A 14448-nucleotide genomic window follows, 5' to 3' on the forward strand; every position below is an offset into this window, starting at 1 on the left:
TGGGCGGGCATCTGGGTGGCTCAGCTGGTTAAGCATCTGGCTTCGGCCCAGGTCATGATCTCACGGTTCACAAGCCCACGCCGGGCTCCCTGCTGTGTCAGTGCTGAGCCCACTTTGGATCCTCCATTCCACCCCCCCATCACTGCCCCTTCCCCACTCATGTGCTTTCTCTCTCTCTCTCTCAAAAATAATAAATTTAAAAAAAAAAAAAAAAAAAAAAAGGTCAGCTAGGTCCCTGAAGAGCTCAACATGAAAATTCTTGCTATCTCTAATCTATAAACTTAACAGATAGTTATGGGCTGAACTGTGTCCTCCCTGCCTGCCCTAAATTAATATATTGAAGCCCTAACCCCCACTACCTCAGAACGTGACTGTATTTGGGGACAGGGTCTTCAAAGGTAATTAAATGACTAAAATGAGGCATTCAGGGTGGGCCCTAATCTAATCAGACTCGTATCCTTATAAGAGGACTATTGAACACATAAAGCACCATCGGGTGTGATGCACAGAGAGGGGACTGTTGGAAGAGGCAGCAAGAGGACGGCCATCTGCCAGTCATGGAGAGAGGCCTGGAACAGACTTTCCTTATGGCCCTCAGAGGAAACCAACCCTACCGGCACCTTGATCTGGGACTCAACACCTTGATCTGGATCACAACAGTGAGGAAAACAGACGTCTGTTGTTTCAGCCCCCTGTCTGTGGTATTTTGTTACAGCAGCTCAAACGGACTAAGATGAGGACTAAGTGTATAGCACAACATTTGGAAAACTGGCCTAGTGTGCATTCTAAGCATTGCAAACTGAACCATAAAAACAGTTGATAATAAAGCCTTGCTCAAAGATTCTGCAAAGTTTCGATTTTAAAGCCGAAAAAACAACTATTAACATGCACAATGAGAAATTATGTTAAATACATCAACACAGAGAGGAAGTAGAGGGCATGCGTTCCAAAGGTACTGCCTCACTCATGATGGAGCCAGCGTGCTATTCTAGTCCACATTCTACTCCTGAGATGGCTTGAGAAACAGGTTTTCTTGTTTTCTTCTGTATTTATTTATGGGCCACTAACAAAGAGCAAAATTAATGGAGAACCAACAGCTAAAAAACAATACTATTAAAGACTATTGTTTTGTTTTGCTTTGTTTTTAAATGTTTATTTTTGAGAAAGACAGAGTGCAAGCGGGGGAGGGGCAGAGAGACAGGGAGACACAGAATTGGAAGCAGGCTCCAGGCTCTGAGCTGTCAGCACAGAGCCCAACATGGGGCTCAAACCCACGAACTGCGAGATCGTGACCTGAGCTGAAGTCAGACACTTAACCAACAGAGCCACCCCAGGCACCCCAAGACTATTGTTTTTTAATCAAATACAAAATCGTCCATTCATCTACTTCTAAATTAAAAACATGATTTACCAAACTACACTATTTACGATAAACAGTAAAAGAAAAGACCGAGTCCAGTTATGGTGCGAGAACAGGAAGAAGAGGAGCGGAAGAGAAAAGCTGCTCTGCGGTGGTGCAGAGTCTGGGAGTGTGACTGCTTTGCCACTTCAGGCTCACACTACTTACATGAACTTAGGCGCATGATTTCACTTTGATGAGCCGGCTCTTTATCAGGAGAGAAGCTTAAACAAGATAATTACTTCTCAAGCAGTGTTCATGGACTTCCTAAAGCTTCCCTGGAGATTCTTGTAGGGTGGGTATAGAAATAAACTGGCAGGACTTAGTGCCCTTGGGCTTAGATTCAAGCAGGGGTACTCATTTCTATTTGTTTTCCATTTGAATGTTTGCATCGTCACTTGAGGGAAGAGTTCTCCTGCCATAAGTGTTCAAAATCATTGTACGAAAGCGCTCTGTGCCATATACCTGGGATACTCCGGGAATACATATTTAACAATCAGTAAGTAACAAAGCTGAGCAGGTAGACCCAGGAGGCAGAAAGAAGAGCCAAATGATAACTGACTTGCAGGAACACCGGGTAGATGATGATGGTAACAGGGGACCCTGACAGGGCAAGGGAGAGTGTGACCTCTACGTATACAAGATTTAGGACTGTTAGTTGACGGTAAGCATTCCAAACTGAGCCTGAAGTGTAACTTCATGACTCAAAAAGTGAATGCAACTTTAGGCGTCATTGATAAAAGTATAATTTCCAAAATAAAGGCATTCGACAAAATCGTCAAATATATATTTAAGAACCTACCTGTCTGTACTACCAATAATCAAAGAGTATAGGCAGCACTGTTTGGCGGACTTTGAAATGAGTCAGACCCGAGTTCCAATCTTCATTCTCAAGTTTACACAAGATATGTAACTTCAGGAGATACAGCTTCTAGAACCATCAACATCACTAATGAGGGGACTCTAGCGGCACTGTCGTGAAGGGCTAGTGATCACCACGGATAATACTTGGCACGTAGCATGGTGCAGGCACACCACTCACACTCAAGAAATAGGTGACGCTTACAGAGCACGATGTGGACTTCTATCTCCTCTAACCCTCAGAACAGTTCGAGAACCAGGGGAGCACAGCACATAAATGCAAATTATCACAAGGGTGGGACTGAAGTGGAACAGATGAAATAGTCAATGAGGACAGAGTACAGCATCACCATTTATCATTAGGAGGAACAGAAAACGCTACGGCTTTCCCGCGAGGCAATCTGGCAACGTGTAACAGAGGACATTTCCAAAGTTCATACATGATGGGCCAACTCTGTTTGGGAAAGGAAAGGATTCAGAAAGTGTCTGTGGGTAGAAATGAGAGTGCCCCCATTGACTGGCTGGTGAGCATCTCCTTTAAATGCAGATTTTTCACCAAAAAAGCAAAGCATCTCCAAGAATAGAAGTCTCCCTTTTATCTTTTTCCCCAATTACCAGTTTCCACAAATATCCCTTTTTCAGCCCGAACATGGAAAGCTCCTGAGAACTCCTGAGGCAGAAACTGTGGCCCATGTCACCGTTCCAGTCCTCACATTTGAGTGGAAGCACAATGCCCAGGGAAGCAGACCCCCCTAATGACTCAAGTATTCCTTAAGACCAATAAAGGATTGTGGAATAGAAGTATATAAACCCCTTCAGGGTGGGAGGTCCCAAATCCCGAACAACTCATGGTGTTCAAGGAACTGCCGTCACAGAAAGAATGAGAGTCAAAACGTTTCATTTCTTCTAAGTCTGAAGGAGGCGGTCCTTTGAGTTCATTGTGACTCGAGACCCAAGGGAAAAAGTGTTCTGGTAAAAAGAACAACTGACAACCGAGGGCCAATGGACACTTACCTAAAATGAGATGAAGTTTGGTTTCTGTCTGGAAAGCATAGTGCAACGTCACCAAAAATGCTGACTGCCTGATGTGCTCCAGGACTTGCCGCTCTGTCCTTGTGTGCTCTGTGGTTTTGGCCTTTTGAACTATTGTTGCCTTTTTCAGTACTTTCATGGCATACAGCTTTCCAGTATCGTGACCACTGATTTTACGAACCAGAAATACTTTTCCATAAGCTAAAAATGAAAAGAAAAAAGAAAAAGAATGAAAATACTACACAGAACGGTAATCTATTGGCAGGTGAAAGTTACGAGATGCACGACAAACTTTCCTTGATGAAAAAGTACCTTTATTGCGGTTTCAAATAAAACAGCTTTGACAGATTTCTTTCGTTGTAGGCCAAATATATTTCTAGGTCTAAACCTTGGTATTTACATATTTCACCACTGCTGACAGCGTTATGTTTTCACTCTTTTACTGGTATTTTCTCCTCAATATTTTTAGCTGTAGGGAACTAGCTGCTATTATGGTCAATTAACCACAATCTGATTCTGGAAAAACTAGGACATTTTAGACATCAGATAAAATCTTCAGGTTTTGCTGTTGATGTAAACAAATGAAAACAGTTCTTAAGAATCTCATACACATATAAACCTAGCACCTCGACTATCCCTCTATATTTAATTAAAAAACTAAAGAAACGTAAGCTGACATTATATAAACAGAAGAGATCTTCAGACTTAGAAAACACTAAAACACCTTAACTTGTAAGCATCCTGACAGAAAAGCCCCTTTACATCTTTGGGCAGTAATTCATGGCTCAGTAGGTCAACCTCAAAAAGTTTTCCCTAAGGGCTCAGTTGGACAAATCCTGTGTGTGGTGCCACTCCCCCAGATGGAGGAACTGGGGCCGAATGCGCAGGTATCTGCATTTATTTCCCTAGAGAAAGGCGAAGAGGGCAGGAAGGGGTAGGAGGAGGAGGGTGAAGGAAAGGCAGACAAAAACACTGTAAGAGGGAAGGGGTAGGTCCCCAATGCATCTTCACAGTGTATTAAAATTCTCTTTCCTTTGAAACACCTCCTGGGTGGGTAAGCCCAGTCCCACTTTTGAAGTTCAGCACTTTATTTATTTTCAGAGAGAAAGAGCACAAGCAGGGGAAGAGCAGAGAGAGAGGGAGAGAGAGGGAGAGAGAGAGAGAGAGAGAGAGAGAGAGAGAGAGAGAGAGAGAGAGAGAGAATCCCAAGCGGGATCCGTACCATCAGAGCAGAGCCCAATGCAGGGCTTGAACTCACCGACCGTGAGATCACGATGTGAGCTGAGGTAAAGAGTCGGACACGTGACCGACAGTGCCACCCAGGCGCCCCAAGTTTGATACTTCCATCAGACCGTTCTGGAGTTAGTCTGAGTTCTGACCCAGACCTTCCCTCCAGGGCCTCCCTGCACCCTGCCCACACCTCTACGGTATTTAGCCCATAATTCTGTTCTGATCCACTCACTAGTGTGAGAGCGCTTAAAGGGAGGGGCTCCTGAATACTCCACGTTGTTCAGGTCAGTCCTTCGAGAAGTAAATTAGTACCAACACATGACAGACGTATGCATATGGATTGGTGAAAGGCTGGAATGCTCCTGAGGAGGACGCTTCCTAAGGAACTTGCTTATGCCAGGCTCTGTGCTGAACACATTCCACACGGGTTCACTTAATCCTCGGAACAGCTAGTGAAGGTGGTACTTTTAGTGACTGCATGTTACAGATAAGAAACGGGTTCCAGGACCGTAAGGAACTGGCCAAAAGACGTGGGTAAGCGGTGGCAGAATGGATACAAACTTCAGGGACCACGCTTTGGGCTGAAAATGAATTTAAGAGATGATTCTTCACGAATACTAGAAATCGGATGCCCTGGTTTTAGTAAAATCACTATCATATCATACTGAACACATTCTGGAATACAGAGAAAGTGCATAAAGGGTTTGTGTCCTACCCCACTGTAAATAAAATGATCACAGACTGAGATTTTAGTGAGGTAGAGGTGAACAAAAAAAACAAAATGACAACTTTCCGAAGCTAACAAATTAACCTAAAGTATAAAAATGAAAAAAGCTCATCTATTCCAGAAGCCCTGCCAGGAAGCTGGAAAATATTCTGATGAAGTGTGCTATATCTTCCACAGAGTCAGCCATGACAGAAAGTCGGGAGAAAGTCAAGTCCTCTACAAGTATGGGGCTTTTGTGTTCCCTACACACACAGCACCCACCCAGACCCCCCCCCCCCCGCCCCGTTCTCTGAGACTCCCATATCCAGAATGCTCCGGTCCTTAGAAATTATGTGTGCTGTCCAACAAAGCAAATCTTCCCAAGACATCACTGAAAGATGGCTGTTCAGCTTATAGCTAGCTAGTCTTTCAGCCTAAGTGTTGACCGTGTGGCTGACAGACGACAGGGTGTTAGCACTTAACATCTGAGTACTTGCCGGGCACTGTAGAGGTATATTAACTCATTCAATTCCTACATCATCCCTGTAAGTAAGGGAGAAGGATTACCACACTGAGAAACAAGCATCGAAGACCATGCTTGCCCACCTGGCCCTGCGTCCCACACACTTAGCTCTGCTCCATCTGCCTCCCTTCAGTGGACGACCTCACAGGCAAATAAATAGGGAGTGAGACATTAAACAGAAGTCGCAATAGAAGTAAGGTGGTTTTTTGGTGTGATGGACACGGGGCCATTAACTTTTATGAGGAGAAAGTCTTGCAAAGTAGCCTATTTTATTGATGGGGAGAAGGGATGGAAATATTAGAAAATGTTCCTTTTATCGAGTGGACACAGACCTTTTTTATAATATTTATCTGTTGGTCCTTCTATACCCTCTGGACTTACAAAAAGAGTATTACCCTTCCCTGTACGATCATTTTTTAAATACTTAAGAACACTACCATGCCATCTCACCTATGCAAAATGTCCTTATTCCCTAAGCCAAACTTAAAGTAAATGATTTTGAGACTTCTCACCACTAGGAGGTTCCACTGACGTACTCTGTGAGTTACAAATATTTTTTCTTTGATTTCTTTCCTATTACTTTAACTCTTAAAAAATTTTTTAAAAAATGTTTATTTTTGAGTGAGAGAGAGAGAGAGAGAGAGAGCAAGGGAGGGGCAGAGAGAGGAAGACACAGAATCCAAAGTAGGCTCCAGGCTCGGAGCTGTCAGCACGGAGCCCAACACGGGGCTCAAACCCATGAACCGTGAGATCATGACCTGAGCTGAAGTCGGATGCTCAACCGACTGAGCCACCCAGGTGCCCCTCTTTCCTATTACTTTAAAACTATGTCCTATTATATTGGGAAGCCTGGGTGGCTCAGTCGGTTAAGCGTCTGACTTTGGCTCAGCTCATGATCCCATGGTCGGTGAGTTTGAGCCCTGTATCAGGCTCTGTGCTGACAGCTGGGAGCCTGGAGCCTGCTTCAGATTCTGTGCCTCCCTCTCTCTCTCTGCCCCTCCCTCACTCATGCTCTGTCTCTCTCTGTCTCTAAAAAATGAATAAATGTTAAGAAATTAAAAAAAAATGTCCTATTATGCTAAATATGAGGTAGCACAGGATGCTAATGTATGTGGTCAAATAATATAAAATCATCCTGCTGCTACATTATATACTGTCAAATAGTAAACAGTCATCCACCTTACCATGTGATGAGATCCAGAAGCTTACCAATAACATAAGCTAAAGACTGCATATATCCTGCCAATACAATTATTTTCCCTATCAGAAAGCGTCAGGGAAAAGAAAGAAGGATAAAGCTTACAAATCTTCTGTTTTTACTTTTATAGTTGCCACGATTAACTAAGGCTACAGTACTTTTATCACATAGTAAGTGCCAAAGGTGTTTATGTCAACAAAATTCAACAAGTGCCTTACAACATTCCACACAACAAACATTTCAGACAAGTAGGATCCTAGGAGTAGGGTGGTCTAACTAAAACATAGTTGTGTCCAAACAGCCTTGTTTTTGAAGCACCCATAAGGCTGCTTGTCACACTGCAGAGGGGAAGAAAACCCAGTCGCTACGCCCTCCCTGGGTAAACTGGGTTGCAGATGAGTAGAGAGAGAGAAAGTAAAGCAGCCCTTCTAGTGAACAGCACCATCCACTCCAGAACCACCTACATGCATTCCAGTATCTGAAGAGGGGACACGAAAAGTGGAGTTGATGGAAGTATTGTATCCTTTTAGTTCGTAACCAGATGAATGACTGCTTGCCTTCTAGTGCAGCCAACAACTAACTGGCTTTCATTCGGTAAGTGGTGTGCCGACGTCGTTAAAGAATTCCTATTCCGAAAGCATCGTCTGGAACCTGCAAAGGCTGCCAATGCTGACAACCCTCCTGGCCATAAAAAATGAACAGTACTTCCTGCTCAGATGGAGCCCCTAAAATGGATGTTTGGCCACACATCCGGATTTGCTGCTTAGGTAGAGACTAAGCTTCCTGCTTCAGCATGACTCTAATTTTCACATGGACACGCAATGGTTTCAAAGGCTTTATGAGCAATCCTCACGGAAGTCCTGTGTACTGCCGTGAATCTTATCAATTTCATTAGCATCAGCGCCTCTTCAAGATACTCTGTCAAGAAATGTGAGAAAAAGAGGGCACGGAGTTCACTGGGTTTCCAGAGGACCAGTCTAACGGCGCTTGACGGAGAGGTAGAGGTTCTACTTCTTTTGAGACTGAAGGAAAGTCAATTCTAAGAATGCATGACAAGAAGGATTAGTTCCTGACTTTAGCTTGATAGACATCTGGGACCAAATGAAGGAAGTAAACCCTTCAATTCTAGGCCCAACAGACGCCATTTTGGGTTCTGCTTAAGACCGGAGTGCTCTTCAAGCAGCCATTTCAGAGGAGAGAACTGGATCAAGACACATAAGTAAACTTCCCCACAAAGCTGGAGAAAGAACTCCACAGCTGGGAGGAAACCAGCTCCCTTATGAAGGTTACTTCTGTTCAAAGTGAAATGCGGATTTAGAATTCTATCCTCGCTGACACAGACAGCACAGTGCTGGCAAACCTTGTTGACAACGATCTCAATAGCTTGAGGATAAAGCAAGTAATATAAAATGAACTAAAACCAAGCACTACGGGGAAATGTCTAGTTCCTTGGAGTACGTCTCAGTTTGCTTTTCCAAGTGTGGGAATCTTACTCCACTTGCCACAATTAGTATTATCAATCAGGTGTTTAGTGCTTGTTGTCATAATAAAGAAAAGTTAAAACTGACTGACGGTTTGAAAACAAGATGACATTCATGCTGCCATATCAAAAGCCACCACACAATTTCAACTACATTTTCAGGCTAAACAAAAGCAGCCTTCTTGCTGAAATTTATTTTGAGCATAACTGAACCGATCTTTTTGCTTTATTTGTAAAATGTGAATTCATTAAAAAGTTTTAGGAAGTAGCATCTAATCTCATGATAATGAGATCACAATTTGTTAAAAAATATTTTTACAGTCTGTAAAAGCAATCACTTTACAATGCCATATAATTAAACGCATGCAAAATGTGCATATGTTTACATGCATTATTCTGGAGGAAGAGTTAGTTAGGAGCCATTGTTCTAGAAGGTCTCTGGTTTATTTACTTAATTGCAGTCCTCACCTAGGACATGCCGCTCTCACTGGGACCCAAATGGCTCAAGCACTGTGAGATCACTGCTTCCCAATTTTTACTAATGCTATTGAAAACTGTGTGCCTTGTACACACTGCTTATCAGTTATGCCACACTTTGGGTTCATACCAAACTCCTAGCAGAAACTGCTGTACTTGAACCATGGCTTTTAAAAAACTGCATGGCAGAAATTGTTAGCGACTTCCACTTGGACCAGGAATACGCCCCCCTTTTCCTCTGTACAACACACTGCTGCACACTGACTGCCTAGGACGGGTTCACCCATGCGTTTCTGTCTCCACGTAGCTCAGCTGTCTGCTTCACACCAACTCGTGGATACTCACTCGTGGCCTCACCCATTTACTCCTGTTATTGTTATTATATAATTTAACTACATGTTACATAAACCACTGAAATGTAAATGTGAAAGAAAAATGAGGTTGAATACTTTGGAAGAACTGGATAGAAGCAAGACACTTAAAAAAAAAAAACTGCTGAAAAGCTAGGTGTGGGTGGAACACTATAAAAGGCTTGGGGGAAAACTGTGGAAATCTAGAAGGATTCTGGACTCAGAGTACTTCAAATGCTGCTGGTTCCCACTCTGCTTTGAAGAATCCGAAACTTAATTTTAGATGATGCACTACAAGCATCACTACAAGTGATTTATACAAAATAAACTATTGTTTAAGAAATTATTCTCGGGGCGGCTGGGTGGCTCAATTAAGTGTCTGACTCTTGGTTTCGCGTCAGGTCATGATCTTGCGGTCTGTGAGTTCAAGTCCCACATGGGACTCTGCACTGACAGCGTGGAGCCTGCTTGGGATTCTCTCTCTTTCCCTCTGCCCCTCCCCTGCTCGTGCTCTCTTTCTCTCTCTCTCTCAAAATAAATAAACTTTAGAAAAAAGTTTAAAAAAAAATTATTCTCAAAGAAAAGGTCCCATGCCTACATCCAAAGACTGGCAAGTGGGGGTGCCTGACTGGCTCAATCTGTAGAGCATCTGACTCTTGATCTCAGGGTGGTGAGTTCAAGCCCCAAGCCCCTACTTAACAAACAACCACAAAGACTGGCCTCACTGGCAGATGAATATATATTTATCTATTTTAAGTGAAATTAATATGTTCAAAGCACATATTTATATATACCCTTTTAAAGTGATTTTCCACTTTAACCGTTTTTTTTTGATTAACAAGTACCAGTCATGTCATTATGAGAGAGGATCTTGTTCATTACTGTTGGAACCCAAGAAGTCTCTCCTCCTTCCAGATTATTGGAATCTCCTTAAAGGGTGACTCAGCCATCAACCACACTATGGCCCCAGCTTGCTTTCATCCTCAACCTGGCAAGCACAGCTTTTGTGGTACCATCTAAATTGTTGATAAAAAATATAACCCTTCTGGCTCAAATCAGTTGATGTCCAATTGCCCTTAAGATAAGGAGAATACTTAATATAATTAAATTATCTGGCGTCCACCTCCCTCTTTCCCCCTTCTGTCTCATTTAGCAGACTCTTTCAGACCTCCAGCCTTTTCTGACTTCTCCGACTAGCACAGTTCCTCAAATTTTATGCTCTCATAACACCATGCATTCTTTGTCACAGAAATGATCAGAAACATGATTTTTCACTGATCTGTGTGACTGCTTCACTGTCCACTTCCACAGGACTGGAAATTCCACGAAATCATACACTGTGATTTGACTCCTTGTATCATCAGCAAGTAACTGGAGACTCGATGCTAAGTGCGTGAAAAAAAAGAACAAACAAGCTAGGAAACAGGAGCAGACCAAAGAAAGAGCTCCGTAGCGTATAGCCAAATACCCTCTTCTCGGCTGATAATTTTGCTCTAAAGTTGAAACTGAGTCTTTAACAAAAGAAACCAGTAATGCAGACCGGTGGTACCGAGCTACCCCCAGCCAACTCTTTCCCTCGGAGGAAGGAACAATCAGCTTTCGTGAAGCAATTCCTTTTAATTTGGGTATTAAATTTGATTCCTGGCAACATTCCCTGGTGAAAGTGAACTCAGGAAACTTAGGAACCACCATTCTAGAGCAGGAAAATGTCTTAACATAGTCCACTTATGGCCACTGCGTTATGATCTGCCACAATCACTGAAGAACGAATCACAATGCCTGGCCACATCCCTTTCTCAGATATAATTTAATGTGGGGAAAAATTTCTGTCTTTCCACATGTGATATGTCCTGGCACTGACCAGCAGGCCACCTGCCTTCCCTTCCTCCTTCCCCTGTACAACTTCACTGACCCCAAGACAACATTGTCAGGAATGGAACCAAACAAGAAATACACTCATGGAATTCTGAATTTCATTTGTCCTGCCCTTGGAAACGAGATCCCTGTCAATAGGCGAGTGGAACGTACGTGGTGAGTAATGCCAGAGTGGTGTGTATGAAGCCCCAGAAAACCCACCATCATCCATGTCAGAGAAATAGCTCCATTTCATTGTTCTTACAGCACAATTAGCCACAAAAACACACACTCACGAGTCCAACCGACTAACCATAATTTGGTACTTCTAAAAGATCCATCTAAAACATCTAATTAGACCTTAGCATCAAAAAGAAACATTATTGTCCAAAAGACAATGTTTTTCCAATAATATTGACACATCTTCTGTCAAAGATGCTGTTCTCATGATATCATTTAATGTTCATGATATAGGAACCATTTGATAACTTCAGCACTTGTTAAGTCTCTCTAGGCCGGTTTTTGGGGGCACCTGGTGGCTCAGTCGGTTAAGCATCAACTCTTGATCTCATGGTTCATGGGATCAAGCCCTACATCGGGTTCTGCACTGATGGCATGGAGTCTGCTTGGGATTCTCTCTCTCCTTCTCTGTCCTTTCCCTGCTTGTGTGCGCTCTCTCTCTCTCAAAATAAATAAATAAATAAATAAATAAATAAATAAATAAATAAATAAACAAACAAACTTCAAAAAAAAAAAAAAAAGGGCTCTTTAGACTGTTTTTTTCCAAACAGTGGGCAGTGGTACCAATTAGTGGGTCTAAACAGCATTTAAAAAAAAATAAGATAAACAAATACACTAAAAGTGTTTCATGAAACCCGTGCTTCCTCTTTATAAATGCATGCCCATGTGTATGTATATATGGATGTAAACAAATCTGAGCACATGGGAGGGGAAAAGAGAGGGGAGTACAGAGCAGCAGCTAAACACAAAGACTCTGCCAGATTGCCTGAGGCTGAACCCTACATATGGTATTTAGTAACTGTATGACCTTGGGTAGAACAGTTAAGATCACAGTGTCTCAATTTCCACATTAGGGAGAGTAATAGTTTCTACATCTTACTTTCTGTTCCAGGGATTAAATAAATTAATGTAAGCATCCTGGCAGATAACAAACACTACAGAAGTATTAGTGGAAGAAAAGTGTGTGTGTGTGTGTGTGTGTGTGTGTATACAGACATAACATAAATACACATACTGAGTTGCAATATAAAAATGTGCTTATTTCGTCCTATGGGAAATAGCCAAAACAGCTTGAAAGTCACTGTTCTAAGTAAATTTATATGCCTTTCCTTTAAAAAAAAAATTATGTAAGCCACAGAATTTTCCCTTTTATCCCTACCTCCTAATAACCTCAGAGTTAAATTTAAGACTCAATTATAATGCCTATCTCACCCCGGATGTCTGTAAAATCTATTTCACTTTCCTTTTATCTGGCTTTCACTTTTTTTTTTTTTAAGGTTCTCTCTTTTTTATCTTGAAAATGCCCTTAAATCTCTTTTTGAAAGAAGGTAAATTTCAAAACATATTTAAAATAAATGCACTTGACTTTATATATTTATCAAACAAGCATTGATTCCTAAATTCCTTTATACAACAGATATCTTAACTGTACACTAAATTCCAAATATTAAAAAATACATACCTATAAAATGAAATATTTCAAATTTTAAAAGAAAAAATGTCTGAAGAAAAAAATTTTAAAGAAATACAATTTTTAGAGAGATAAAATTGTTAGAGGAAAAAAAAGGAGAATCTGAGCCATTTCATATAACTATTTTGTAAAAATTGGCCACTGCTTTGATTTGTAAAATCAAAAACACCCCAAATGTATCAAATTAATTAAGGCAGACTAAAATATTCTTCTAAGATATAAGGAAAAGCTATGAACCCCAAACACGATTAAATAAATAGATGCTGTAAGTAAACAAAAGAGGCACAGTAAAAGCGTATGAAATCATAAGCAGTGATTTTTATAAAAGACACTGAGGTAGGCCATTTGTTTGGGGCATAAACATTTATATCCTTCTGAAGATATGTAATACAGAGGATCTGGATGAGACATAATAAAAGTGCCAGCATTCTAGATTTAATCCAGTTGTAGTTTTTAAACTAAAAACACGGCCATTTGACCCATTTGCTTAACTACGTCAATGGTCAGAAACAGTTGTACAGCTGAATCAGGAACACAAAACAGTACATTTTCTTATGGATGGTGATAGCGTCTAAAAAAGACTTAACATGTACAAAGGTTGAAAATAAAAATAGTCACAGGAATAACTATCTATGGCTACCATTTGTGCATACTGCATTAGCTTGAGTAACTAAAGACTAATTGTGTAAAATTTTCTAGATCAGCACTTTGTAAGTTTCAGAGAAAGCACTAAGACACTACATGCATGAAGCCAGCTCATAACTGCATATATGTAAGTGGGTGTGGCCAACTCCTGCCTATCTCCACATGAGTGACCCATTACATCACAGGCGCCATATCTTATCCCTGGTGCCAAATGACTTGAAAACCAAAGATTCTGGTCCAGTAGGAAAGAAGAAAAAGCTACAAAGGAAACCATGCCCAACTGTGAGGTCTAGACTTGGAAATGACTGCCCATGAATATGATTGTCAGAGAATCTTACTAAAAGAAACATCCACAAGAACAAGGAAGTAAGAACAACCATTACTTGAAGCACATTCATAAATCATTCCCTTTATACCTCAACAAACAAGCTGTCTGCTTAGCTACACAGTTATGTCTTATTGGCCAGTGTTACATACCATCTGTAGTAGAAGTGAAGGGTGCTCTGCCAGTGACACTTGGACAGGCTGATATACCCATACACCAGAGCTGCTGATAATCCACAGCTGCCTCCTTCTCAGGAGAAAGGCCTAAGGTAGACAGTGATTCCCTAACCCGTCCCAACCCAAGCAGCCTACAGCCAGTGACTAACATAGGTGCAAAAGGCCTGCCTCCTTACTTTTGCTCCAAAACTTCCCATGAGTCCAGGCTGAATCTAGACCCGAGCTTAGACCACATGCTGCTTGGGCTCTTCCCCTGCTCCTTCTGCTTCCCTCACTCTCTCCTGAGAGCATTCCTGCAATTAATCACATGCACCTAAATCCCTGTCCTGGCCTCTGCTTCTAGCTGACATGACCTACGACAGCATCAGTAATAAGTTGTATCATGTCAATGTCAACCAACATCTTCCTATGGAATCATTTTATGATCATGGCATAAATCATTACAAACATTGAACCTCTAAGGCTTCCATAAACACTGTAG

At 41.7% G+C, this 14448-nt stretch overlaps 1 protein-coding gene across 8 annotated transcripts in view; it reads right to left on the minus strand.

Moving 5' to 3' along the window:
- The window catches only part of RPS6KA5 (ribosomal protein S6 kinase A5), a 183405-nt gene that overhangs the window by 109761 nt on the left and 59196 nt on the right, over window positions 1–14448 (minus strand). For 7 of the 8 annotated variants that reach the window (XM_042944088.1, XM_042944087.1, XM_042944093.1 and 4 more), the window contains one exon: window positions 3275–3493. In XM_042944088.1, coding sequence (XP_042800022.1) covers window positions 3275–3493 — 219 coding nt within the window. Of the gene's footprint in view, window positions 1–3274; window positions 3494–14448 lie in introns of those variants that run through there. The other variant, XM_042944095.1, reaches the window with a different exon arrangement.

Source organism: Panthera leo, chromosome B3, assembly GCF_018350215.1.
Source record: "Panthera leo isolate Ple1 chromosome B3, P.leo_Ple1_pat1.1, whole genome shotgun sequence".
NCBI lineage: Eukaryota > Metazoa > Chordata > Mammalia > Carnivora > Felidae > Panthera > Panthera leo.